The sequence below is a fragment of the Monodelphis domestica genome, chromosome 2, assembly GCF_027887165.1.
Source record: "Monodelphis domestica isolate mMonDom1 chromosome 2, mMonDom1.pri, whole genome shotgun sequence".
NCBI lineage: Eukaryota > Metazoa > Chordata > Mammalia > Didelphimorphia > Didelphidae > Monodelphis > Monodelphis domestica.
In genome coordinates, this window is record NC_077228.1 from 515,352,793 (window position 1) to 515,380,042 (window position 27,250).

Consider the following 27,250-nt stretch of genomic DNA (forward strand, 5'->3'; position numbering starts at 1 on the left):
AAGATTCTTTCATTTGATCTGGTGCCCAGGAAGGGCTAGGTTGGGAAAGTGGAGGGCGCTCTGGATTTAGAAATGGGATCAGAGCTCAGATCCTAGGGCTATTTTCTGTGTATATCTGGGGCACATCTTTCCCACCTTGAATCCTCAGTTTCCCTACTTGTAAAATGAACTAACTGGGCTAGATAATTTCCAGGATCCTTTCCAGCCCTAATAGGCAGTGATCCTCTATGGACTTCCCTTTTGCCAACTCATCTCCCTAACTTAATGTTCTTAGTGCTATCCTACTTTTCTAGCCTCCTCTCTTGCGATTCTTTTCTTGTATTTCACATTTCAGCATGCGTGTGGTTAGAGAGGCAGCTTTAGAGTCAGGCAGTCCTAGGTTCAAGTCTTTCTTCTGACATATGTATGTGATATAGTCTTCTGACATACATATATTCCTTCACTTTACAGATTTAGGCCTATGCACATAGTAGGTCGTTTGGTAATTGTTTTGAAAAATGATTGCATTGATGAGTGCTACAGAACTCAAGTTGGCTGATCTTTAATACCCCTTCCAAGTCATCTAACTGCGTTGTTTTAGAGGTAAGGAAACAGGATTCAAAGAATGGGATGATTTACCTGGAGTCTTACCTGGATCTGGGACTAGAACCCCAGATAGGTGAGGCAGCCTGAGCAAAGGCTCAAGGGATATTCACAGGTAACAAAGCCCAGGATGTGTTTGAACAACAGCAAGTGAACCATTTCCCCTTAAATCCTTACTTTCTGTCTTAGTATCAACTCCAAGACAGGAGGACAAGGGCTAGGCAATCAGGGTGAAGTGAATTGCCCAGGGTCACACAGCTAGGATGTGTCTGAGGTCAGATTTGAACCCGGGACCTCCCAACAACTCTGCTTTCTATCCAGTTTACCATGTAGCTGGCTGAGCAAACCATTTCTAAGGAGTTTTATTGAAGAGAGCAGTTTGAGATCAGGGTAGCAAGTGAGGTCGGGGTCAGATGGTGTTAGGCAGCGGGAGTCAGATCTTATTATAATCGAGACTGGAAACTTTGAACTCCTAACACATTATCATTAACGTGGCCCTCCATTACAGTGGAATATTTTAAAGTAAGTAATTAAGTTTGACCTTGGCCTCGGTGCTTCTATACATTTCAGCTTATGGAGCTGTTAGAAGAGAGATCAGGTTCCTGCCAGAGACTATTTTTTTCCATTAGTTTCCCTCAGCACCTCAATTCCCCGAGGGAGGCTAAAACCCACCTACTTTATTTCTTCTCTGTCTGTGAAAGACAACTCTGGATGTGCTGAGAATGTGCGCGAGCAGTACCTATCACAATGAAATTTCAGTTCAATGAGAGCATCTCGACAGTGCTGTTGAATTACAGTAATTGGATTTGACCAGGATAAAAATTGATAGAGGGAAAAAATGCACGTCTGTCTTTATGTATTTTAAAGGAAGCGTATTGAAATGGATCAACAGTCATACTGGTTCTTGACTTTATTGGTGCAATTAATTAATTTGGCTTCCAAAGTTGTGCTGCTTCCCACTGACCTGATTTCCATTGATTGTTGAGAATTAATCAACTTTCCAAGGACTTTTACCAATTCCTGTTTGTCTTCTTTCATTGTTTCAATAAACCTCTAAAATCTTTAAATATTGTGATTTACACAGCAAATAAGATGCTATTCTACCAACGATCTGTTCTGCATGAGAGATCCATATGTATGTTAGTTTTGGTTTATCAATTATCCATCGTGCTATCAGTGTGTGTGTGTGTGTGTGTGTGTGTGTGTGTGTGTGTGTGTGTGTGCACGTGCACGTGCGCATGTGCAATAGATAGAGAGCAATAGATAGAGAGTTTGAAGTAGGGAGGACTTGAGTTTAAATCTGGCCTCAGACACTTTCTAGCTGTGTGACCTTGGGGAAGTCACTTAACCTCAGTTGCCTAGTCTTTATTCATCTTCTGCTTCGGAATGGATACTTGGTATCGATTCTAAGACAGAAGGTAAGGGTTAAAAACAAATAAATAAACATGTAATTGGTTAAGTAGATAAATTAAATGGAAAAACATTTTCTGATTCCTAGGAGTCAAGAATTAAGAAACTTGACTTAATCATCTTGTACTTCTTCCAAATGTTCAACTTTTGTGCAGTGTGAGAGTTGAGTGGCGTCACTTAGAATTTAATTTTAGTAGAACTGGGTCAAATCACTGAGACGGGAAAGAATGTTTTGAATAACATGATAAAAAAATTCTCTCTCCCACTTCCAGATTCCCAATTAATCTAAGAGCATTTATTTTTCTCCTTAATTTCTATTTAGTCCCACAATCAGTCATCACCATTTATTGTGATTCTGTGCCCTGCAGAGGCCTCTCCTAAGTACCTGGGGGGGGGGGGGGGGGAGAACCGGAAAAGAAAGGTTGGTTGAACACAGGCTCTTTTATTTTAATAAGGGGCAGGTTTTCCAGGAGATGTGCAGTGGCTAAGTGGTTATCAGAAAATTCTACCATATCTGAAAACAGAGGAAGGGGATTTCCTATTTAAAAAATCTTCCCAGAGCATCCCTGTTAGGAAATTTGCACCATTATAAGATTGTGATATGAGAGGAGAAGAGTGGAAAGGAAGGGAAGGCCATTTATGTGATGCCCACAGTGTGCCAGGCCCAGTGTTTAGGGCTTCTTCCGATGCCATTTCATTTGATGCCCTTCAGAACAGTGTTTTGTAGCTGGTGAAAGACACCAAGATTTTGTGATTTCATTAGGGTGAAACTCCTTCCCCGAACACTATCTGTTTATGCATTGTTTAGCATTTCAAAGTGTCTGAGACATGCTTAAAGGACACAGAGGTTAAATGACTTGCCCAAGGTCACACAACTAGAAGGCATTAGAGATTGGATTTGATGTCAGATCTTGTCTCTAAGCCCAGCATTGTATCTTGCCTCTGGCTGGTGAAATGCTCACCAGCAAATAGTGGAATTGATCACATTGATTGAGGAAATCTGTAGAACCAAGGCCCATTCCAAGTGAGATGTTCTTTTATTGAATTATTTTCACTCCTTTGAAATATATTGATTGTTCAAAGAGAGCTTGCTGGGAGTGTCCTCAATAAGGCATATTTAACCATATAGTTAAGCTCCTTTTAAAATATTTATTTATTTTAAAAAAACCAAACCCTTACCTGCCATCTTAGAATCATTACTAAGTATTGGTTCCAAGGCAGAAGAGCAGTAAGAGTGAGGCCATGGGGATAAGTGACTTGCCCAGAGTCACACAGCCAGGAAGTATCTGGGGTCAGATTTGAACCCAGGAGCTTTCATCTCTAGGACTGGCTCTCAATCTACTAAGCCACTTAGTTGCCTCTCCTTGTACAGTTCATACATTGTTTTTACATTATTTTTGTGTAGTCTATATCTCAAGTGATTATAATAATAAACAGCTGAAAACTTGCTGGTTGCAGGAGCAGATGAATCTTGCTGTGGGTTTTGGGAAATTTTAGTTCTGTGCTCCTGGTAGCTCTTTTGTAGCATGACTACAGAGAAAGCTGGGATGGGGCCTAGTGTGGAGGGAAGAACACTAGCCAAGGAGACAGAACCCACTGCTACTTACTCAGGACAAATGGGAGAGTTGAATCTTGAAGGTCTCTTCTAAGGATAAATGCTCTCATCCTGGATTGGTGTTTAGGAGGCAGTTTATTTATTTATTTATTTTGGCTGCAATAAATCAAGAAGCAATTATTGGGTATTTACTATGTACCAGGCAATGTCCTAGGCCCTAGTGTAAGAATTAAAATTAGGTTTGACTCAGTGAGTTATAAAAGTGAGATTGTGGTCGCCATTTATAAAATATTAGCCCTTAAGTAAAAAATGACTGTTGGCTTTTATTTTACAAGAAGGTAGAGATATTGAAAGTGGGAAATGTAGGAAGGAGACAGAGCCTTATCTAGCCTACCACCCTAAATGCTGCTCTGGTGAAGGCCAGCTCAGCCCCCTGCAGGGGCTTCCTCAGGTCCTGATCTCCATGTGGAAGTGCTGGTGGTGTCTTCAGCCAGGAGTTCACTTAATGCAAGCCTCTTCCTTCAGCTCCAGTCGCACATCTCCAGAGCAGAAAGCTCCAATCCAGAATGATTCTAGAAAAAGGTGACAACACATGGAGTTGTAGTTTTCTGAGTATTTCAATTGAATCCAACAGACACGAAGTGCTTCTTTGCTGTGTGAGGGAGACATCGGTTTATTCCCTCCAGTGTGTAGCTTGTAGAGTATCCCTGCCTGCTTCTCCCAGTGACCCTTGTTCATATCTTCCCATACCTGTCTGCCCATCATTCTTGGGGCTTTCCCACATCTTCTTGACATTATACAATTCAATGTCCCATGGGTTATCACTTTCTCTTTTCTTATGTGATTGATCCATCTTTTTCCAGCCATAAATTTTTCTACTGATCCCTCTGTGGCACGATTCCTCATTTGTAATATTTCCCAGCCTGCTCGCCCCTCCCATGAGACTCTCCTCTGTCTTTTGGGTGATCTTTAACCTAGAATCTCCAAATGCTCTAGTCTTCTCTAACTTGCACTTGCACAATAGCACTGGATGAATATTGATGTCGAAAGAGGGTTTTGAGTTTCAGGTAGAAGCTTGTTTTCATTTAACCTGTTATGAAAAGAACAAGACCATTTCCCTAAAGGTAACCTAGCCTGCTTTGCACCTCATTCATTGTCCATCTTCAGCGTGTGCCCTGTGTATATGTATATGTGGGTATATAAATGTATATCCTGATGGACCCGCTCTATGGGCGTTCCACCCAATTATGTTTCATAATCTGGACAACCATCATTCTTCATCCGCTTGATTTTTCCTGTTGATGGTTGGGCTTAATTTAAGAATGATGACAAATCTGGCTTTGGAGATTTCGGGCTTCTACAGTTGTCTCAGTATCATCCACAAACAAGTTATAGATAAGACCACCATTCATGGAGATTCCCAAGGTATAGTGGAAAGAGTGTGGGTTCAGGAGTCCGAGAACCAGCATTCAATCCTGCCTTCCACCTTGAATGGGAACAAGACTGTGGGCACATCACTGCACTGTTCTGGATTCAGTTTGAGGGGTTTGGGTTAGCTGGCTTCTGAGGTCCTTTCCAGCAGTTGGCCTATGGGTCTCTGATTATATTTAATTTGAACTCTCAACCTGAAGTTAGGTGGTAAGTGGTTAAAGCACCAGGTCTGGAGTCAGGGAGACTCATCTTCCAGAATTCAAATCTGACCTCAAGCACTTCCTAACTATGTGATCCTGGATAAATCACTTAATCCCATTTGCCTCAGTTTCCTCATCTATTGGATGAGTTGGAGAAGGAAATGGCAGAACATTGCAGTATCTTTGCCAAGAAAACCCCAAATGGGGTCCCAAAGAGTCAGACATGACTGAAAGTAACTGAACAACAACAACAGAATAGTGGCAGGACCTCTGATGAGCAGTGAGCATCCATCTCCTGGCTTTTTACTGCCAAACAAAGTGATTTCTTTTGCTGCAGTTTTTCAAAGAATAATGTTTGATTTTCACATATGCATCTTATTTTGTAGGCAACAAACAATAAGCCGAATGGGGTCTTGCCTTCTTGGCACTATTAGTTATGTGACTACAAAGTTGTGGTCTCTTGCAGAATAGTTTTTGCCAAAGCCTGCCCGCTTCCTTGTGATACCTTCAAGGATGCCCTTGGTGCATGTATAGATTATTATCATAAAGAACTTAATAGGAACGGAACCGTCAGTGTGGGGGTTGGTAGTTAGTTACTGCTATCTTGAGTCAATCTTGTATTATTTTATGAATACAGTTAGATTCCGGATCACTCCTGCCCTTGGCTTTTCTCTCTGCCTCTGGTTGGTGTGTAATTCAGGAGTCTGCTGACCAATGTTGTTTCTAACTCCTTTGATCTCTTCATTATGGCAATTGACTCACATCCATTAAACTTCCTTGGGAAGTAGTTATAATCCATGCCAATCCCTTTTTCCCAACCACGTCCTAGTTTTCAGCACCAACAGCTCACTTAAATAGCTTGGGTTGGTGTAGCTTTAATTGCTTGCCATCTTTTTTTTTTCATAGTTCTTACAGTTTTATGTTAATTTTGAATCTTTGCTTTAACAATCTGTGATCTGACTGCACAGTGACAGCCGATTTGTGAATGGCACTCCAAAAGCAATTTTTTCCTCTCTGTTAAAATATCATTTTCATTTTTTGTTATGTTATTTGGTGTGTTCCATGTCCAGGGTCTCCTGATTTTTTTTTTTTTTACAAAAAAATATATCTCTATAGGCATGAGACTTCTGTATATTCCACTAGCCTCTCTCCTTTAATAGCAAGTGTTTGGGATACAAAGACAAAGCTAAATGGACTCCTGTCCTTCAGATGCTTATAGATGTCAGGGACTAGTGATGATTTTTCTTATGAGTGACATCTTTGTTACTCATTAAAGGATGAAGTATGGAAAGGGCATTGACTTAGAGAATTGCCCCTTTGGCACTTACTCCTCAAGTGGCCTTGGAGGAATTACTTAAATCTCTCTGAGACTCAATTTTCTCCTCCGCTAAATAAGAGTTAAACCAATCAGCTTTTTGGTTCCTTTCTTGATATAGAACTATGGCCCTACATGTCTTTAAGATTATTCTAGGGGCAGTTAGGTGGTTCGGTGGACAGAGCCGGTCTTGGAGATGGGGGAGGCCTGGGTTCAAATATGGCCTCAGATTCTTCCTATTGATGTGATCTGGTCAAGTCACTTAACCCCAATTACCTAACCCTTATTGCTCTTCTGCTTTGGAACAGATACTTACTATCAATTCTAAGACAGAAGGTAAAGGTTCAAAAAAAATATTCCAAAGGAAAACTTACAGTGACATTAGCATTAAGTTTAATCTTTATAGTGATGTGGCAATTATATTATAGTTCATTGTAAACAGGGGTTCTTAAATGGAGGATCCATGGATGGATTTCAGGGGGTCCATGAACTTGTATGGGGAAAAAAGACATCTTTATTTCCATAGAATCGGTTGGATTCTATAATCTTGTAAAGGATAATTTTAGCGTTGTGACTTAAAAACCTAAATTAATTAGTCACCAGGGAAAATCCCAACTAATTAAATACCCAAGTCAGCTGGAAATTATGGTGATTTTAATTAATATAGAGAGAAGGAATTAAGGAGAAGAGAGAGGTAGCAGAAAGAGTTAATTTAAACTGCTCCAGCTCAGGCTAAACCAGGCAGGAGTTGAAGGCCTTGGCCAAAGGGGCCTCCCTGAGCCCAAGGGAAAAGGAAGTCAGTCTTATCACTCACCACGAGACCATCTCAAGGAAGCTGTTTGAGGGAGCTCCTCCAGGCTGAGTTCCAGGATCAAACTGGTGCCCAGGCTGCTCACAGGAAGTTATCAGCCAGATCCACCTCTCTGGGGAAAGAGGGTGTTTCTAATCAAGAAGTACTTGGAGACAACAAGGGAGCCAAATATATAGACCTTTTACCCTTGTGTCTCCTCTAAATTTTCACATCTACCAGTAACATCAAAGACTTTCTCCAGGACTGCCCATAGTTTTAGTTCTTGCCTTCTTTGATTAGATTTTTGAGTTACTTAACACTTCTTTGTTAAATTCACCTTTTGTTAGTTACTTGACCTCTTTTTTTGATTAATTTAACCTTTATAGTTACTTAACACCTTTTTGTATTAAGATCTAAAAATAGACTTAGCTTAATTCTAGCTTCACTATAAGGTGAGAACTAAGTACCTTCATTGTTCAATCAGGAGATTACAACTTTATCTTCCCCTAAAGTAAGGTTTAAGTAGGGTGGAGCAATGTAAAGTTCCCAAGACATTCCTGATCAAGTATCTCCATTGTTACAATCAGGAAATAGCTAAATCAAATCTTCTTAAAGTATAGTCTGAATAGGGTGGAGTAGTTTTAAAATTTACAATTCTATACATTTTATTTTCTGCATTTAAAAACATTTTAGGTTTCCTAAGACTACCCAAAAAAAGTGAAGGACCTCTATTTGGAGTCTTTCAGTGACCCTGCTGAATTTTTTCCATCTGTAAATAAGGCATTGTTTACTTGAAAGAATCATTTGTTTATAAATTTGAAAAGACCTCCAAAGATCTTCTAAGCATGACTGTTCCCAAACCATGCCTCTCACCTCTCACCCCCAAATAGGAGTCTATCTGATTAGAACAAATTACTAATTTTTGTTGAGGAACTATTGAGTACTCCATGTGCCATGGAGTAATGACTCATAATCTTGCATATTATGTGGACTATTACAGTGCATTGAGATTCTCTGATGGAACGTGTGGTAACTATTGAAATAATTATTGTAAAAGGGGGGGATGTAAAACCAAAGATAACTTTGACATGTAATCCTTATAATATCCAACTCATGGAAAGCATGGTTTTATGGGGCAAAGAACTGTGGACTGGGTGGGAGTCAGGAGATGTGAATGCCTGGGTGTCCTTCAACAAGTCCCTTGTCTTCCCTGATGTATAAAATGAAGGATTGGACTGGGTGATCTCCACAGTTCTTTTAATTCTTTTTTTTTTTAAACCTTACCGTCTGTCTTATAATCAGTACTAAGAATTGGTTCCAAGGCAGAAGAATGATAAGGGTTAGGGTTTAAGTGACTTGGGTAGGGCCATGCAGCTAGGAAGCATCCGAGCCCAGATTTGAACCCAGGATCTTCTGTCTCTAGGCCTGGCTGTCTATCTACTAAGCCACCCCACTGTTCCTTCTTTCACTTCTAAAACATTGTGTTCCATCCTAAGCTGATCCAGGATGAATGTCAGGTGCCAACTCTCATCTTCCCTGCTCTTCTGTCTCCATAGGGTGTGACCTACTGTGGAGAAAGCTCGGCCAGCAACCTCACCATGGCCAATGTCCCTTGGCACGAGGAAGTGATACACTTTGTGGAAGAGCTTGTGGGTCTGCTCCCTCAATATGAAGTTGCCTGTGAGCACGAACACTCCAATTGTCTCCTGATTGCTCACACCAAGGTAAGGATGGGTGGGAAACTCTCTTCTCTGCCCTCTGGCCTTCTTCTACATCAGAGCTACCTGGTGTTCCCCTTCTTGCCCTTTTTCTACAACTCCTCTTTGTGACTGTGTAGACTTCCTTGTAGTGACCTCAAGCCATTCCACGCCTGTCCCCATCATTCGCTCCTTTTTTAAGCCATTACCAGGGTGCCCCAGTGCTTCCTGGATTTCATTCCATAAGAGCTGCATGCTCAGACACTTTCCTTGTAGTCACCCCATGTCCCCTGCCTGGAGTGAAGAGGAAGGCTTAGAGACTGTGAAGCATTCAGTGATGACTGGTTCTACCTGGCAGGAAAAAAAAAGCACGTGCCTTATTCTTGGGATTCCTGTGGCCACAGTTTTGTCGGATAATTTTCCTCCCTCCTTTTTGTTCTTGACACTATCAGAGAGGACAGATGTCCAGGTGTAGGCTTTCTTCAACTAACATTGCCTTTCTTCCCTTTTCAAATAAGTAATAATAATCACAGTAATGATGACCACAGACCCAAATCAGAAAGCCAGTGTTAGACTTCTCTAAATGATTGTCTTAGTCCTTTTTTTTTAGCTAGTCCAAGTTCAGCAGACCCATTTTTCCTTTTCTCCATAAATAAACAGTTCCTGTGCAAGATAAAATTCAGCTCATGTTAAACATGGAAAGCTCTTTGCTTGAACAAGCAGATAGCAGCGTCTGAGATGCCTCCCAGAACTGCTTCTCCAGGGAATGGCTTGAAAGAGAAGCCAAACACTTGGATCCCAATTTCCTAGCTTTCTGGATCAGTGTAAATGCATGAGACACGGCCTCCTCGTGGCAGACGGGGGCTGCCTGTCCCTTAGCCAGTCAAGCACTTCAGGTCTTGGGAGAAAGAGCTGTTCTGGGGTCACACCTGCAGTTTCTTTGAAACAAAGATATCTTGTAAACATCATCAGATAATCAAAGTATAAGTGAACAATCATGAGGATGGTTAACTTGCCAAATCATTAAACCTCTTAGAAATACTTTTACAGATATTGAATTTTAATTTTCTTTTCTCAGTGTCACTTCCTTAGGTGAGGTGACTGACTTGAGGGGTTTTTGTCATTGTTCTTTAGCCTTTAATAAATACTGAGAAAGAATCCCCGCCCCCACCTCCCACCTGGATTTGTCTAGAGCCAATAAGCTGGCAATGGATAACAGAAATGACATTGATGTTGATTATAATAATTTTATAAGAAGTTTAACTGATGTTTAATCGCCACAACCAGGAGACCAAAAGAACCCAGAAAGTGCCTTAGTCAGCAAAATCTGACTTCTTTGCCAAATGGAAAAGAGAGGTTTATAAAAGGCAACCACCAAGCCCAAATACACAAAACTGGCTGTAAAGGCTCAAGAATAGGGATAGTGGATCTCTTGGAACCCCATCAGTAATCGCATAGTATGGTGAGAAGCTAGTTTAAAAAAAGTATAGCTCTAAGACATTCTTTCAATTAAAGTCATTCCAAAGGCATTTAAAGATAAAAAGTGGAAAAGATTTGTAAAATGTTTTTCTGCCTCAAGGACAGTGGCACCCCCCCCATCCCCACCCCCCTCTCCCGGAGTCCTACCAGGTCCATCCTGGATGTGGTTGTGGGGGAGGCAGAAATGTTACTAAACTTGACCACGTGCATTGTGTCATGATTGAGATCCTCCAGAGGTAGTGCTTCCTGATTTTAAGATAATTTATTAATAGACAGGTCAAGACATCTTAACCTGGCCAGTTGACTCTTTCCACAATCCAAAAGGACACAAGAGAGCTACTGCTTTTGTGCAGGTCTATCTCTACCTCTGGTGAGCTCATCACTCAGTCCCTCCCCTGGATATTCGGCCTACTGAGGAGGTAGACTTCGAGCCATCTGCTCTTCCCTTATTACTTCTTTGTAGGAGGAGTGTGTCCTTGCTGGGGCCAGGAAGACACCAGCACATTCTGCCACGTGATTGCACTTTAAGTCAATTCCTGGCTGCTTGACCCACTCTTCTTTTGTTTGTACCAACCTTCCCTTCCATCTAAGAGTCAATGCTCTGTGTTGGTTCCAAGGCAGAAGAGTGGTAAGGGCTAGGCAATGGGGGTCAAGTGACTTACCCAGGGTCACCCAGCTAGGAAGTATCTGAGCTCAGATTGGAACCCAGTCTCTAGGCCTGGCTCTCAATTCACTGAGCCATCCAGCTGCCCCTAAACATTATTATTTTTTAAAGTTTTGAGTTCCAAATTCTTTCCCTTCTTCTGATCCTCCTCCCTGCTCTTCCCCATCCCTGATCGGGTAAGCAGTCTGATAGAGGTTTTACATGTGTAATCATGTAAAACAAAATCAAATATTCCAGATTCCATAGGAAACCAGTCCTATTGAAATGAAGGGCTCGTTTTCCCCATCCATATTCACCAACTGCCTGAAATCTACCATGGAGCAGACCTTGGCGGGACGTCTTTATCCCTCAGGCTAAGACCCTGCTAGGGCGAGAGATAAGCCAAAGGTAACTCCAGGTCGGAGCCTGGATAACTCGGAGGACATAATCGGCGTTGGACGTGTTGCCCCATGAGATGACACCCTCCCATGGTGGGTTATGTCCTTAATGCTTATGGGTGGTCCCCTTTCTTTCTTCACTAAGCCCACACGGCTCCAGTGCTGTCTGGTCGGGTCCTCGGGTCCGCTGGTGGGCGTATCGTAGGGGGGAGGCCCACGCTTGGCCGGTGGCCTTGGGCGCCCATTGAGACCTCATCCAGATCCTTCCCTCCGCCTGGACACGCCCGCAGCCGCTTCATTGGTTATTAGAACGGACACGGGCAGATGTTTCTATTGGCAGATGGCGATGAGCCACATTTGCATAAACTGAAGGCCTGAGCTCTCATTACTGCTGATTCGTTTAATGCTCTTTTATGTGAACATGTGAAAAATACTGTATTTATTAGGAAATCTTCCTGGAATAAATATGAGTAAGGGTGGTTCGATGACCAAATTGAGCCTGCAGGACTCTCTCTCTGGGGTCTTCCTGTGAATCCACCCCGAACACACTGGTCCCTGCTTCGCTGGATTTCTAGATACAAAGCAAAAGTTACCTGGTGCCGGCCACAGTTTGCCATCCTCCCAGTTAGCCCATATAATCTTTCATTCTGCCATCATCGTTCTTGTTAATGCTCAGCAGTATTGCCCCACACCCCAAGCATGAACATCATGACTAGGAATCAGGGTTCAAATCCCACTTCTCACACTTACTGGCTCTGTGGCTGTGGACAAGTCACCTCTATGAGTCTGGATTTCTTGTCTCGGCAAATGAGGATAATAATAGCGCCTGCCTCACAGGATTTACTGTGGAAATCTGGGGACAGCTGGGTGATTCAGTGAATAGAGTACCAGGCCCGGAGAACGGGCGTCCTGAGTTCAAATCTGGCCCCAAACACTTCCTAGCCATGTCATTCAATCCCATTTGCCTAGCCTTTATCGCTCTTCTTCCTTGGATCCAATACTTAGTATTGATTTTAAGACAGAAAGTAAGGATTTAAAAAAAGATTTACTGTGAAAATCAAATGACACTGTAGGAATATGTATACTTGCGTAGACATACACGCCATAGCATGTATATATATATATGTATTACAAATATATATACATGTGTGTTGAAAAATATGCATACCGTGCCTAGCAACTGATATATAAATGTTAATCATAATTAGTTAGCACTGTGGCCCACTTTCTTCTCGCCTGGCTAATTTCCTTAAGCTTGATGGTTTTTTTGGCCTTAGGCCTTTGCTGATTTATATAGCCATTAATTTTTGCCTTAGTGGCCTCGGAGACCTCAAGGAGTGAGGTAGGTATATATTAAGAACAGTAGAAATAGCATTTAGCATCCTTCTTTGAGCTCAGCGGAGTTCCATTGTCTAGAGCTGAGCAGATAAAGTATTCATTTCTTTTGTGGAAGTGCTTTTTTAATTTTAAAATTAATTTGTGTTTCCCAAGCTCTTTGCCTCTTTCATCAGGGAGCTCCTGACTTGTCTGGTTGTAGCCGCATTACCACACACCCATTTTAATGAGCTGCGGAGAATTAATCACTAATCATTACTCACACAGGACTGGCTCCCAGCCAGATTGTGTGCTGGTGCCGTGGCAGGGCATCTTCATCCACGCCCCAACACCTCTCCTCCCCGTCGCCATTTTGTTCTGGCACTTGTTGGCCAACTTCTCAAGGGATGACTTTTTTTTTAAACTTTTATCTTCTATCTTGGAATCAGTTAAATGCACTGAAGGGTGGTAAGGGGTAGGCGATGAGGATTAAGTAACTTGCCCAGGATCACACAACCAGGAAGTGAGGCCAGATTTGAATCCAGGACCTCTTGTCTCCTGACCTGACTCTCAATCCCCTGAGCCACCTAGTTGCCCCCAAGGACTGACTTTTTCAGGTAGATTCAGCAGGTACTCATGGAGGCAACATTCCCCTCTTCACTTTATGGGAACAATCCTATCTATCGGACAGGAATCTTGCCTTGCTTTGCCATCACATGGACAATCTACTCCAAATCCTTTAAAACATTTTACTTTTCACTCCTGTCTACAGAATTCATGTAGCTGAGCACAGGGAATCCAGGGACCTTCCAAATGGTTGGTATGGAGAGGCACCTGGGTAGCCCACTGGGTAGAGTGCCAGGCTTGGATTTGGGAAGACCTGGGTTCAAATGTGGCCTCAGATATTTCCTAGCTGTTTGACCTTGGGCAAATTACTTAATCCCTTGGCCCTTGCCACTCTTCTGTATTGGAAATGATACTAAGAATGAAGGTAAAGGCTTAAATAAATAAATAGAAATGAGGCATAGCTAGGTAGAACAGTGGATAGAGCTATCTGAAGTTAGGAGGACCTGGGTTTAAATCAGGCATCAAATGCTTCCTAGATGTGTGACCCTAAACAAGTCACTTAACCCTTATTGCCTATCCCTTGTCTTATAATTGATACTAAAACAGAAGAGGGAGGGAAGGAGAGAGACAGAGAGAGAGAGAGAGACAGCGAGAGAGAGAGAGAGACAGAGAGAGAGAGAGACAGAGAGACAGAGACAGAGAGAGACAGAGACAGAGACAGAGAGACACACACACAGAGAGAGAGAGAGAGAGAGAGAGAGAGAGAGAGAGAGAGAGAGAGAGAGAGAGAGAGAGAGAGAGAAGGAAAGAGGGAGAGAGAGAGACAGAGAGACAGAGACAGAGAGGGACAGAGAGAGACAGAGAGAGACAGACAGACAGAGAGAGACAGAGAGAGAGAGAGACAGAGAGAGACAGAGACAGAGACAGAGAGGGACAGAGAGAGAGAGAGACAGAGAGAGAGAGAGAGAGAGGAGAGAGAGAGGGAGGGAGGGAGAGAGAGACAGAGAGAGAGATGGAGAGAGAGAGAGAGACAGACAGAGACAGAGAGACAGAGAGAGACAGAGACAGAGACAGAGACAGAGAGGGACAGAGAGAGAGACAGAGAGAGAGAGAGAGAGGAGAGAGAGAGAGAGGGAGGGAGGGAGGGAGAGAGAGAAGAGAGAGAGGGAGGGAGAGAGAGAGACAGAGAGACAGAGAGAGAGACAGAGAGAGAGACAGAGAGAGAGAGAGGGAGGGAGGGAGAGAGAGAAGAGAGAGAGAGGGAGGGAGAGAGAGAGACAGAGAGAGAGAGAGAGAGAGACAGAGAGAGGGAGGGAGGGAGAGAAAGAAGAGAGAGGGAGGAGAGAGAGAGGAGAGAGAGAGAGAGAGAGAGAGAGAGAGAGAGAGAGAGAGAGAGAGAGAGAGAGAGAGAGAATGAGAGAGAGAGAGAGAGAGAGAGAGAGAGAGAGAGAGAGAGAGAATGAGAGAGAGAGAGAGAGAGAGAGTTGGCTTAAGGCTTTTAGATTGATTAATCTGATGGGAAATTAGTCTTGTTTGAACTGATTAATTGACTGAATGATTGATATGTCAATTTCTACACTCCTAGTTGATGGTTAAAAGGAGAGAAAAAGACCTAAATGCCAATTAGAGAACATTTGTACTCACCTAAAGTTGGGAGACACGTAGGGGCTGTATGACCCTGGGCAAATCACTCAACCCTATTTGCTTCAGTTTCCTCATCTGTAAAAAAAACTGGAGAAGGAAATGGTAAACCACTTTAATATATCTTTGCTAAGAAAACCCCTAATGGGATCATGAAGAATTGAAACTATTGAAAAATAACTGAGTAAAAATTGGTAGAAATTTAAATTGGGTCAGTTTAAATTTAACGTAAGCCAACTTTATGGTACTGTGAAGCAGCTTAAAGAAAAGGGAATGGATTGTTCTTTCTTTCACCCCGAGGCCCTGACGGCTGCACACTGTTGCTCCTTCTCTAGCAGCTTGTGCAAATCATGGAGATGAGCAGGTCCTAGGGCTGGAGCGTTCCCGTGACACGAAACAGTCCATTTGGTGTCATCAGCCCCCATTCATCCATGTTACATAAATGGATATTTAGCGAATCCGGCCATATTGTTGACCCAGTTCAGCCTTTGTTGAGGCAGCTGAACCCCCCAAGCCCAACCTGCTGTAACACATGCAAATCCTTCCTCGTCTCCTCAAAGGTCATCAGCCGGAATGAGGATTTGGGCTGAGGGATCAGGAGCTGAATAATGTCAGTGGCGGCACCTCTGATGGAGCGTCCCTCTCCCTCTGCTCCATTGCTTCCTTCCTGGGCTTTCTGTTCCCATTTTCCCCATTTCTGCGACTCACAGGCTTTCAGAAGTGGATGAGGAAAGGTGCCGCTTCTGGAGCCCCGGGTGAGATCCCTCGAATGGAGCTCAACCTAGGCCTTATTAGGACCATTTAATTGATTTTTGGCTGACTTCCATTTGCCAGCTGTAGCATTTCATAAGTCTTTCTCCTCTTCTCCTTTTTATTCTATCACATAAATCTGTTGAAGTTTTTATTTCCCAGCAATTAGGCTTGCTTGGTATAATAGAACAGCCAATGTCCTCTCACTATATTTGCCCAAACACAGATACTTTTCCATGGCATGAAGAATCTCGCTCAGACAGAATCAAATTTTGGGAAAGTACCCGAGTGTTCAACGAAGCATTTTATTGTTATAAAATTTAATCCCCTGTTTTTTGAAAGGTTGGTTTTTTCCAGAGGCCAAACCTATTTGTAGCCGTGCAATTGTATGGGATAGGAGAAAATAAATCTTTAAAATATGAGCAAGAACTTATTATTAAAGTAAATCAGAGAATCAGGTAGACCGTATTAAGCATAATTGCTTTTTTATTGTTCTCAGTTAAATAAATACGTTTCATTATCTTGATTATCTTAAGATTCATTAGGCAGTCAGGAACAGAGTACAAATCTCACGTGTCCCATTCTTTATGATATCTTTGCTGAGAATGTTTTTTTGTTTGTTTTAAATGATACGCATTAAAGTAATTGAAAGTCTAACTCTTAGGAGGCTCAGTGGCTAGAGAACCTGGCCTAGAGACAGGAGGCCCTGGATTCAAATCTGGCCTCAGACACTCCCTAGCTGGGTGACCCTGGGCAAGTCACTCAACCCCATTGCCCAGCCTTTCTTGCTCTTCTGCCATGGGACCAGTTCTCAGTACTGATTCTAAGATGGAAGGCAAGGGTTTTAGAAAAAAAGTCCAGCTCTCAAGTTGGAGCATTCTTAGGGGACGCCGGATAGTCAGGTCAGTGGGAGAGAATCTGCGTGGTCTGTAGTGGCGGGGCTTTGCCCCCCAAACATTGGCCGATGCTGCCTCCCCAGAGCAATGCAGGTTCTTGACAAAGCTGTGTTTGGGGACGCCTTCCTCTTAGGTCACAGGGCTCCAGTCTTTCGAGAGCTCTCTCCTAGTCTGCCTGCATAGTAAATAGTGTCAATTCTTGATGGGCTTCCCCCCAGGGGTTGCATCATTGCGAGTACCCACTCTGCCCTCCTGGCCCAGTCCTGGGTAGTGGGAAGCTCCACTCTGCTTTACCTCTCCACCGGGTTATAAAGATTGATGACACAATTCCGCTGCCCAGTGCTTGGAGTGCCTTTGAGAAAGTGCCAAATAACGGAGGGCCCTGTGAGCTTACTGCTTTTATAACTTACTTTATATCCTCTTGATATTCGGGTGATATAAAAAAGGAATAATTGAAATGGAAAATTTCCCCCAGTCTTGGCAGAAAGCTGAGTTCCAGGAAGGTAGCTACCAAGCAATTGAGTATGACTTGGTACGTTGAGCTCCGGCACGTCTGTGAGTGGTAGAAGGGTTTGGCCTGCCTGCCTCCATCACCCAGGATCGCCAGGGGGACCCCAAAGAGATTATTAGAGACGTAGCCTGGCCACATTTGGTGAGAGAGGAGAGGAAAGGGGAAAGCCAGAGATAACAACAGGAACCTGACTGAGAGGGCAGTAGGAGAGGGGACCCCCGACAGAGCAAAACTAAGAAGAGTAGCAGAATTGGCAGAAAGACAAGGTGGAAGGATCTAGGATCTCGTAACCCCCCCCCCCCCCCACTTTACACCAGTGACACCCAGGAAGGTGACCCAAACTTGCCCAAGGTGACTCTAGGTGCAGAGGCAGGATTTGAACCAAGGTTGCCCACCACCAGGGCTTTGGTGTTGGGCATGGTGAGTTTGAGGTGCCCATGGGACCCCCTAGAGATGTCCTGGAGGTCTTTGTGGACGTGAAGTTTGGAAGAGGGGCGAACTTTCTGACAACTTTAGCTTTGGAAACTCATGATGATCATTGTACCTCTTTTATGTTCAGTTGCATCAGAACTGCCACAGCATTTGATAATCACCCCCTTGTTTGCTTCCTCTGTGAATTGTTAGAATTGTAGACATCAAGACTTGGGACAGGGGCTGCTAGGTGCCATGGAGGGTAGAGCGCCAGACCTGAAGTCCAGAGGACCTGGGTTCAAACTTGGCCTCAGACACTTCCCCGGCTAGAACTCTGGGGAAGCCACTTAACCGTTTTTTGCCTAGATTTTGCCTTTCTGTCTTAGGGTTGTTACTAAGACAGAAAGTGGAAGCAGCTGGGTGGCTCAGAGGACTGAGAGCCAGGCCTAGAGATGGGAGGTCCTAGGTTCAAATCTGACCTCAGACACTTCGCAGCTGGGTGACCCTGGGCAAGTCACTTGACCCCCATTGCCTAGCCCTGACCACTCTTCTGCCTTGGAGCCAATACACAGGATTGATTATAAGATGGAAGGTGAGGGTTCAAAAAAAATAGAAAAGAAAGTAATAACAGTTAAAAAAAAAGATTTGGGATTGTTTCTTTTCCTTTTTTCCTCCTGGAATCACGGCAGAGAGATAATTATTCTCCTTCAAATCTTGGCCTCTTCCTTCTTTGAATCAGAGAGGAAGAAGTCTTCTTGTACACAGCTCTTTGGGCTCTCACCTAAAGCAAGAGATGACGTTGCAGCCCTCGGCAAGAAACACAGAGAATGCAGGTTTTTCCTGGGTTTTGCCCATTATGAAGGGAAAAGCCCAGGCTTGGTTCTTCCAACAGCTGTTGTTGCCTCTTGGAAGAGGAGATCTTCTAGAAGGATGCCAATGGCTCTTGATTCTCCGCCTGGAGACCTTGGTGTTTTTTGCCTTATTTAAAACTCTAGTCAAGGCACAAGGGAGGTTGGAAACAACAGAAAAAGTATATATTCAAATACGCTGACCCAAGGCTGGTGGCAGCTCATTCTCCCCTTACTGACTGCTTGATAAATGACTCAAACAAGCTGTCTAAGCAAGGATGTCACCAGAATACGTGGGACCTCTAGCTAAGAAGGAAAAGGACTAGGGAGTGTTTGGCCCTGTGGTGAGTTCAGGGCTGGAGGACTTCATGGAAGAGGCCACCAGGATGGTGCTGCTTGGCTGTTTTTGTGTTGTTTTATTTTTAAGTTCTTTGGATGCTATTTGGTTTTACACCACAGTTATTCTGGGGGAGATAAGGCCCCCTCCTCCCAGGAAGCCTTCCCTCGGAACAAAGAAAAAACGATGAAGCAAAAGGAGCAGAACATTTGAAGGTATATTCAGCATTCTGTCCACCTTGCCCCCCACTCTCCAGATGAAAGGAAGAAGGGTCATTTCCGTATTGCTTCTCTCCGGCCACATTTGGTCATTGTAATCATACGATTCCATTTTTATTTAGGCCATTTTCATTTACATTGTTATGGCTGTTGTGGGTGTTGGCCACTGGAACGTTTCCTTCAAGGCCTTCCATGTTTCTTAGAGCACAGTAATACTCTCATAAGTTAATGCGTTATTTCCCAATCAGTGGGCACTGCTTTTGTTCGAAGCGTTTTGCTGTCATGAAACAGCGGAGCTCTGAATATTCGGGAACGTGGGAGGCCTTATTTCTGTCTTTGACTTCCTTTGGTTGTGTGGCTACTGATTGCTTCTCCAGCAAAGGGGCCTGACAGTGTGGTGCCCTGGCTCCCCCTGCCCCCATGATTCCTTCTTTTTTTTTTTAAAACCCACCTTCCATATTCGAATCAATACTGTGTTTTGGTTCCAAGGCAGAAGAACAGTAAGCACTAGGCATTGGGGGTTAAATGACTTGCCCAGGGTCACACGGCTAAGGAAGTGTCTGAGGCTAAGATTTGAATCCAGGACTTCCCCTCCCTCTCCAGGACTGGCTTTCTAGCTACTGAGCCACTTTAGCTGTCCCCCATGCCTACTTTTTAAATGAATACGTTAGAAAAGTCAAACCTCTTAGGAGTAATACTAGATCCTGCATCCACTCCAACATTGACTGTTCCTTTCTTTTGCCCTTTTTGCCAGTGAAATGAAACCTTAGACTTGTTTTAATTTGCGTCTCTCATATTTTCAGTACTTTGGAATGGTCATTCGTGTGGTTGTTAATACTTTGCAAGCATAAAACACTGGAAAGAATACTGACTTTGGGACTGGAAGAGCTGGGCTCAAAGTCTGCCTCACCGTGGCGCATCAGCCTCTCTGGGCCTCAGATTCCCCATCTGTAAAATGAGGGGTTCGGGTGTCCACATGGCATTTGGGCTTCTTTCCAAGCCCGAGTCTGCAGGCCTATGAGCTCTTTGATCCTGGGCTCCGATGAAGTATTTTTGTTATAGTGTATGTGTGTGTATGTGCATGTGCATGTGTGTACGTGTGTGCATGTGTGTACATGTATGTGTGCACGTGTGTATGTGTGTACATGTATGTGTGTGAGTGTACGTGTACATGTGTATGTGGATGTGTGTGCGTGTGTGCGTGCGTGCGTGTGTGTGAGAGTGTACGTGTACGTGTGTATGTGGATGTGTGTGCATGCATGCGTGCTTGCATGTGTGTGTGTGTGCGTGTGTGTGTGTGAGTGTACGTGTACGGCGCGCACTAGCTATCATCAAAGGTCAAGCCCTGTCCGCGCATGCTGACCATAGAGTCTGCATTGAGATTCCTCGTTGCCCTTCCACCAACAGTCCCCCAACTCGGCGGCGGACTGTTGGTGCTCAGAAGGCCAGGACTTGGGGGCTGCCCACATCGCCGCAGGGGATGGTCACTCCTTTGCCATCCAGTCGCCCATGATTCAGCAAACGTTAACTGATGGCTCTCCACGTGGAGCCACTGATGGCAGCCAGAGGGCAGGAAGTGTCTGCATAGACCAGAAAGCCAGCCTGCCTGGGCTATTCCCAGAAGAGGGGATACTTGATTTTAAATGGTGGTGTTTGTTGTACACAAACTTACCTTTTCTCTGTTGGTTGGCGTTAGCTTTGACAGCGTGACCTCCTGGAGAGCCAGGATCAGGCTCTTTCAATTTGTTCCTGGGGCGGGAGTCGCGGGTGGCTTTTTTGACCCCCCCCCCCCCCATCTTAGTTTTTGGCCCAGGGGAGGGGCAGGGACGGGTCCTCTGGATGCAGTGCCCTTCCTCGGAGGGTGAAGGCGTTCTGGGCTCAAGATGGGACCCTCCTATTTCCAAAGAAGCTTCTTCAGCGAGGAAGCTTTCCCTGGGGTGGCCGTGCGGTAGAGTTCCTGGACATTCTGCCTCCACAACGTCCGTGCCAAGGCAGCGTTCTGGACTCACGTGTTCTTCCTTTGAAGACGCTGTTTTTGTGAACCTGGAGTCAGTGGTTCCTATGGGCCGTATTGCGTGGCGGAGGCTGCATCTCCTAATGAGAGGCCGATGTGGGTGGCTATTCAGAGATCCCAGGGGCTTGCAGTATGTCGCTCGGTATGAGCTGGATCTGGGAGTTGGGAAACTGGGCAGGACCAAGACCCACGTCCAGGTGCTACTGACTGGGGACCAAAAGGGCGGGGACATGGTTGCTGGGACCCGATGCCGGGTTAATGGTGGCAGGCGGCAGCACAGCCATCTGGCCCAGGGAAGGGAGCGGGGGAGGAAAATCCGCATTGGGGTTGCCCCTTTCTCCAGGGTCTCCCTCCCCAGCACGTAGCGCAGGGCCTGACGCCTGATAGATGCTGGATAAAGGCTTGTTGGATGCTTGATTCGGGCCTCCGTAGGACCACTGAGACATCTTCGCTGGCCTTCTTTGTATAATTAGTGAGCTGACCGCTTCCTCCTCCGCTTCTCAGTTGGCTTAGGGCCGTGGTTGGGGAGAGGCCTGCCTTTCAAAGGCCAGCAGGGCTACGATCGGGGTGCTCATTCCCTGGGGGTTCGGAGGAGGCGGGAGGGCCCTGCAGCCAGGAAGAGAGCACAGAAGTGGCCGTGTGAGCAGTCCAAACCAAGATCCGGCTCCACACTCGCGCCGTTCGAGGACAAAGTGGCACTGGTCAGAGGCGGCAGGACAGGCAAGCCAGTCAGGGAACCCAATAGCGCCATTTCCAGTGGGGCCCCCTGCAGAGCTGGAGGTGCTTAAAGGAGCTGAACTTGGGGAGCGGAAGTGAGATTTCCAGAGTGAGGATGAGGGCAGACCGGAGCTGACCGGCCCCGGAGCCCCGGTGGGCCTCCCTGCGTCCTCTGCCGCATCGCTCAGGGGCGAGTGGTGCTGTGAGCTTTTACAGCTCCTCTGAAGCGGCAGGTTCAGCAGGCTGGCTGGCAGAGCGGCGCTCGCCCGGGGTGACGTACAGGGCAGCAGCGCGCCGTCCCAAGGCCCTCCTCTGACCCGGGGTTGCTGCTGCTGAAGCTGTGATGGTGGGGGAGAGGAGGACCTTCCAGCGGGGAAGGCAGGCAGGCAGCTTCTGGCCCTGGCTTTCCTCCTCGCATTTCTCTCTTGCATCTCTTCTTATCCCTGCTCTGCTCTCCCTGCCTGGCTGGTGTGAGCTTTGTTGTTGCAAAGCGCGGCTTCAGACATTGGGAAGAACATTGCACGAGAGGGCCGGAGGGCCTCAGTCTCCATCTCGGGGGAATGAGAACTTCTCGATCTCCCGACCCGGCTCTCACATTTGATGAGCCTGACAGCCACTAACTAGCTTTGTGGCCATGGGCAAGTCATCCATTCTCTCTGGGCCCAGAGTGAGCCTACCTCATCCATAAGAATGAGGACATGAGATTAGTTGTTCTCCAAGGCCCCTTCCAACTCATAGCATTGTGAGCCGATAACTGAATAATGGATAGAAGGAAAGTATTCTCCCTACAGACGGAGAGCGCTGGCTCTTCTCAGGGATCGTAGAGCAGCCGAGCAGGCATACCCATAGGGCAGTGGCATCGGGAAAGGGCTGGCTGGCAGCAGCAGGGCTTGTCGTCAGCTACGGGGAATGTCAGAGGAAGATGCCAGCGATGGAGAAGAGGCCTGGGGGGTGACTGACAGCAACTTTTCTGCTTTAGGGTATTTCTTGGCGTGAGATCTGGATAAATGTCTAGGACTAACACTGCAGACAGGTGACATCCCTAGACGGTCCTGATAACCCCATCCCAAATGGGAGTTTCTGGGAAAGACGCTTAGAAACTCTTTCCTCCATTTCTATAGAACTCGATGGATGCCAGATTTTCATCTGCCGTGACCTTATTACTCAGCAACATTATAAACAAACTGTGAGAAAGGCACTTGGTTTCTTTGGAAGAAAATGAGGATTTTATAATGTCATTATTTTACAGCAGGCAATTCTCCCTGGGTAAATGGGGCCAGGAAGCCGGGAGCCTGGCTCGCTAAGTCAGGGGAAGTTGGTTCTAGAGCTCAAGTCTAAAAAGGCAGCATCCCTGCCCTAAGTTTGTTGTGAATCGTCTCCTTTGTGGCAACACTTAGAGCAGGAAGATGTTAGTCCTCAGTTTGGAGCTGGGAAGGACGGGAGCCCAGCGGAAATGGGGTGTTTAGATTCCCACCTTAAACTCTCCCTTACCGGAAAGAAAGCTGGAGAGATGATGCTTTCAGACATGCCATTCTGGACGTGGCCACTGTGGGAGCTGAGCCGTGCATCTTTGTTACAAGGGTTGTGTCATTTCCCCCCTCCCCAATGCAGTGAGAGGGGAGATGGGAGAATTAATGCTTATTTATTGAAAAAGGAAATAAAAGAAAGCCGGTACCTAAAAATGTTGGTCATAAACTGTAAGAGAAATCGTTTGCTCTTGTGCTGACCTCCTGGAGGAAACAACCAGCTCTTGGCCCCTGTGGATGGACACGAAATGTCTTTAATTTACCCTCTGACCCCCTTCACCTAACCACCTATTTCTGGAGCTTCCCACACCCTTCTTTCTTGTCCAGAGAATAACCAGCTAGCTTTGACTTGGTATACCAGAAGGCTGGGAAGTAAGGCTTCCTTTCCTCCATGGTTTACTTACTATATTTCGCCTTGTTGAATATTTGAAGTAAGACTGAATAAGGATAGAATAAGAATAACCGGAGGTCTCTTTTTGCTAAACGTAACCTCCCAGGGCTTGGCTCAATGTAAGGAATTACAATTTATGGTTGGACTAAAAATATATGAGAATTCTAAGATAATTCTGTGGTCACCGATTTGAAAATATTATAGCTCAAGCCAGAATGACTTTGTGTTAGTTTTATTTACAAGAAGGAAGGTGGAGAGAGTGAAAGTAGAGAAGTGAAAAAGAAGATGGAGAAGGTGTCTAGCCTACCTCCTACCTGGTGGCAAATTCAACAAGGGTTCCACCCATGTGGCCTCCAAGAAGGGGAGGCCTCTCCAGGAGACAGGAGAAGAAGCTCCAAGGTCGAAGCTCCAAGGGAGAAGATCCAGGAGCAGGCCAAGCCATAACTCCAAGCCTCAGTCCCCGTCCAAGATCTTCCAACCTAAAAATTCAGGACAAAGACCTCTTGGACCGGACGTTCATCACCTTGTATAGCCCTTTTCTACGTCCCTTCCCATCCCTTCCTCCAGTTTAAGGGGGCCAGTTGCAGTCTTTAATTTGCTTAGCACTGCCCTGGGGTGGTCAGTTGTCTCTGGGTTTTCAACCACTTTTAGTAAGTGGCTTGTGAACCCCCCTACTTAGTGTTAAGTAGGGGTGTTTTCAGTTTTTGTTGATTAATTTAAAAATAGGCAAGGGGAGAGTTCATCCTATCTTCACCCAAAACATGGCTTTTTTACCCTAGAGCAGGGGCTTTCCCCAGGTTTGTGCTGTGTAGATCTTAGGCAGTATGTGGTGAAGTTTAGGGACTCTTTCACAGATTCAGATAAAAAATAAAAATCCTTTTCTTCTGTCTTAGAGCCGGCGGCAAATGGGCTTCTCTTGCTCCCTAGCTGGGTGGCCTTGGACAGGTCCCTCCCTGGGTTACCTTATGTGTCAAATGCAGGGCAGACCCCGGGGCCCGAGGGTCTCTGCTCTGCCCGGGCCGCTTCGTCCCTCTCTTGGGCAGCGGCGAGGCTTCGCCCCCTCCTTTCGTTAGTGATCCTGCCCTGCCTTCCCTGCTGCTGGCCTCCTCGGCAGAGGCTCCCGGGGCCTGGCCTCCCTCGTCCAGGCTGGGGATTTCCCTCCGCATCTGGGATGCGGCCCTTCCTGCGCCTTCCACACAGGAGCCGCTCGGCTCTGCGTCACGGCCCGGCTTCGGGTCGGGGAGGCCAGGATCTGGGTTCGGCTTTGGTGTAGGCCTGTGGAGGTTCCTCGTGGCCCCGCAGCGTGGTGAACCTTTAGCGCAGGAAGACGAAGCCCCCGTGGCCGGCTGCCTCGGACCTGGAGCTCGCCGCCTCGCTTCGGCCTTCTCCACCACGACTTTCCTTCCATTTTAGTGAGCCGCTGCTGCTCGGGTGGTGGCCGGGCCTCGGCTTGGGGCTTGAATGGATGGCGGACGTCTCGCATCCCCGGAGACGTTCCTGCACGACGGTGGGCCATTTTAATGGATGGCGGGGCTGGACACGCTTCCGCTCTGTTTCTCTGTGAGCCGTGTGAATCTTCCTGACGTCTCTGCCCGGTCCTCATCCCAGGCTGCTCTGCTAGAAGAGATGGAAGACCCGAGCGGGAGCCCCCGGGCCACCCTGAACTCTGGTGCCCCCCAAGAAAGGCTAGCTCAGAGCTCCGAGCACTCGGGCCAGAAAGGAACAACAGCAGCCTCCCTCTGGCCCTCGCTGGGTGCAGGCACCCTGTGAAGGGACTTACAGTGATTCTCTCTTGATCCTCACATCAACCCTGGGAGGGGGGGCTGTTATTGTGCCCATTTTACAGATGAGGAAATCGGGGGCAAATAGAGGTTAAGTGACTTGTCCAGGGTCACAAAGATAAGTGAGTGTCTGAGGTTGGAAATGAATTGAGTGTCTGAGGTTGGAAATGAATTCAGGTCTTCCGGCACTCTATCCCCCTGAAAGGAATGAAATAGGATTTTTTTTTAAAACCCTTACCTTTTATCTTAGAATCAATACTGTGTTGGTAAGGGCTAGGCAATGGGGGTTAAAGGACTTGCCCAGGGTCTCCCAGCTAGGAAGTGTCTGAGGTCAGATTTGAACCCAGGACCTCCCTTCTCTAGGCCTGGCACTTGATCTCCTGAGCCACCCAGCTGTCCCCTTTGCAAGGATTTATTCAACATTTTCTGTCTGCCAGGTGTCTGTCTGTCCATCCTGCCACAACTAGGATGTTCTTCCCTTACTGTCTTCCCAATATTGACTTTGCCAAAACACTGTCGTTTCACATTTTTATAGAAGTTGCAATTAGGATGTTTTGGAGCCATCGGCGCTTTGCTCATAACTGACGATTACAAGCATAATTGGGTTGGGCTTTGTTCTGGGTGCACAAATACAGGGAAGCCTCGGGGGAGAGGCTCTCCTACGACAGAGAAAGTTCAGAGACATTTGGGGGGGCCTCTTTTGGCTAAGAGTCCCCCCCCGAAACCTGGGAATATACAGACCTCGTCACGGAAGACACCAGTGCGTGCCATATACAATAATACGAAGTTTTGATGAAAAGGGGAAGACAAAATAGAAATGCTAGAAGGAGCAACCATCAGTCCTGTATATACAGTAAACTCCCAGAGTCCCCCTCCTCGCCCTTTAGCTGGGGGGCTGGGGGGGCAGAGGAAGGGGATGGGAGGGCTCTTTCCCAGCCTCTTGCACCCCTCCCCTGCCCTTCCCTCACCTCCGTCCCAGCCCTGTCTCTGAGGCATCCTGGGTGGGTGGCCCTGGGCAGGGCACCGGAGCTTCCGTTCTAGAGAAGTTGCTGACCTCCACTGGCCCAGAGAAGGTCCTCATTTGGGATTTGCCTCTGGATTTAGTCCCTCTTGTGGAGGACGGGGGTGACCAAGAGGGAATCTGGGCGCGCTCCTTGTGACAGCGTTCCAGCGTGGGAGGGGAGCTCGCGATCACCAAGGGGTAGAAGTCGTCCAGATTTTGCCTCTCTTTGTTTTAGCCACAGAGCTTGTCACCATTTAGTAAAAAGTTGACGGAGGGCTTAGCATTTTTCCAAACACCCAGAGTGTGTATATTTAGCATTTTTCTTGGATAGAACCATCAAAGGCAATTCCTTACATCAGAAGCTGGAAAACTGGGAATCTGGCCTGGCTCTAATTATTATTAGCCAAATAGCCACAGGCATATTGTTTAGCCTCCGGGCTAGTATACTGAACTGTGAAACCTTCCACTTCCCCTGTCCTCCCCCAAAAGAGCTGTGCTTTGGGGTGGTGCTCTGGAGCTTCAGTGGAGCGAGTGGACCTTAGAGGGTTAGAAGTCTTGAGTTCCAATTCTTGTTCCTATTTACTGGCTGTGTGATCCTGGGGAAGTCACTAAATTGCTTTGAGCAGATGCCTCGCCTAAAATATGTGATTATGAATACTAAAGTATTCTGCCTCTCATGGTTGTTGTGAATCAATCTTAAAGCACTATCAAAATGAGAACTACTGAATTATTTTGTTTCTAGGCTGAATCATAGGACTTACCCAAGCTTTGTATCAATATCTTGAGACCTTATCTGTGAGGCAGATAAATATATATTAAGAGCTT

General features: G+C 46.0%; 1 protein-coding gene across 1 annotated transcript in view; it reads left to right on the forward strand.

Annotated features, from left to right (window-relative positions):
- LOC100010958 (S-adenosyl-L-methionine-dependent tRNA 4-demethylwyosine synthase TYW1) overlaps positions 1-27,250 on the forward strand; it is a 252,040-nt gene that overhangs the window by 221,461 nt on the left and 3,329 nt on the right. Inside the window, exon 15 of the mRNA XM_007485684.2 lies at positions 8,840-9,007. Coding sequence (XP_007485746.2) covers positions 8,840-9,007 — 168 coding nt within the window. The remainder of the gene's footprint in view (positions 1-8,839; positions 9,008-27,250) is intronic.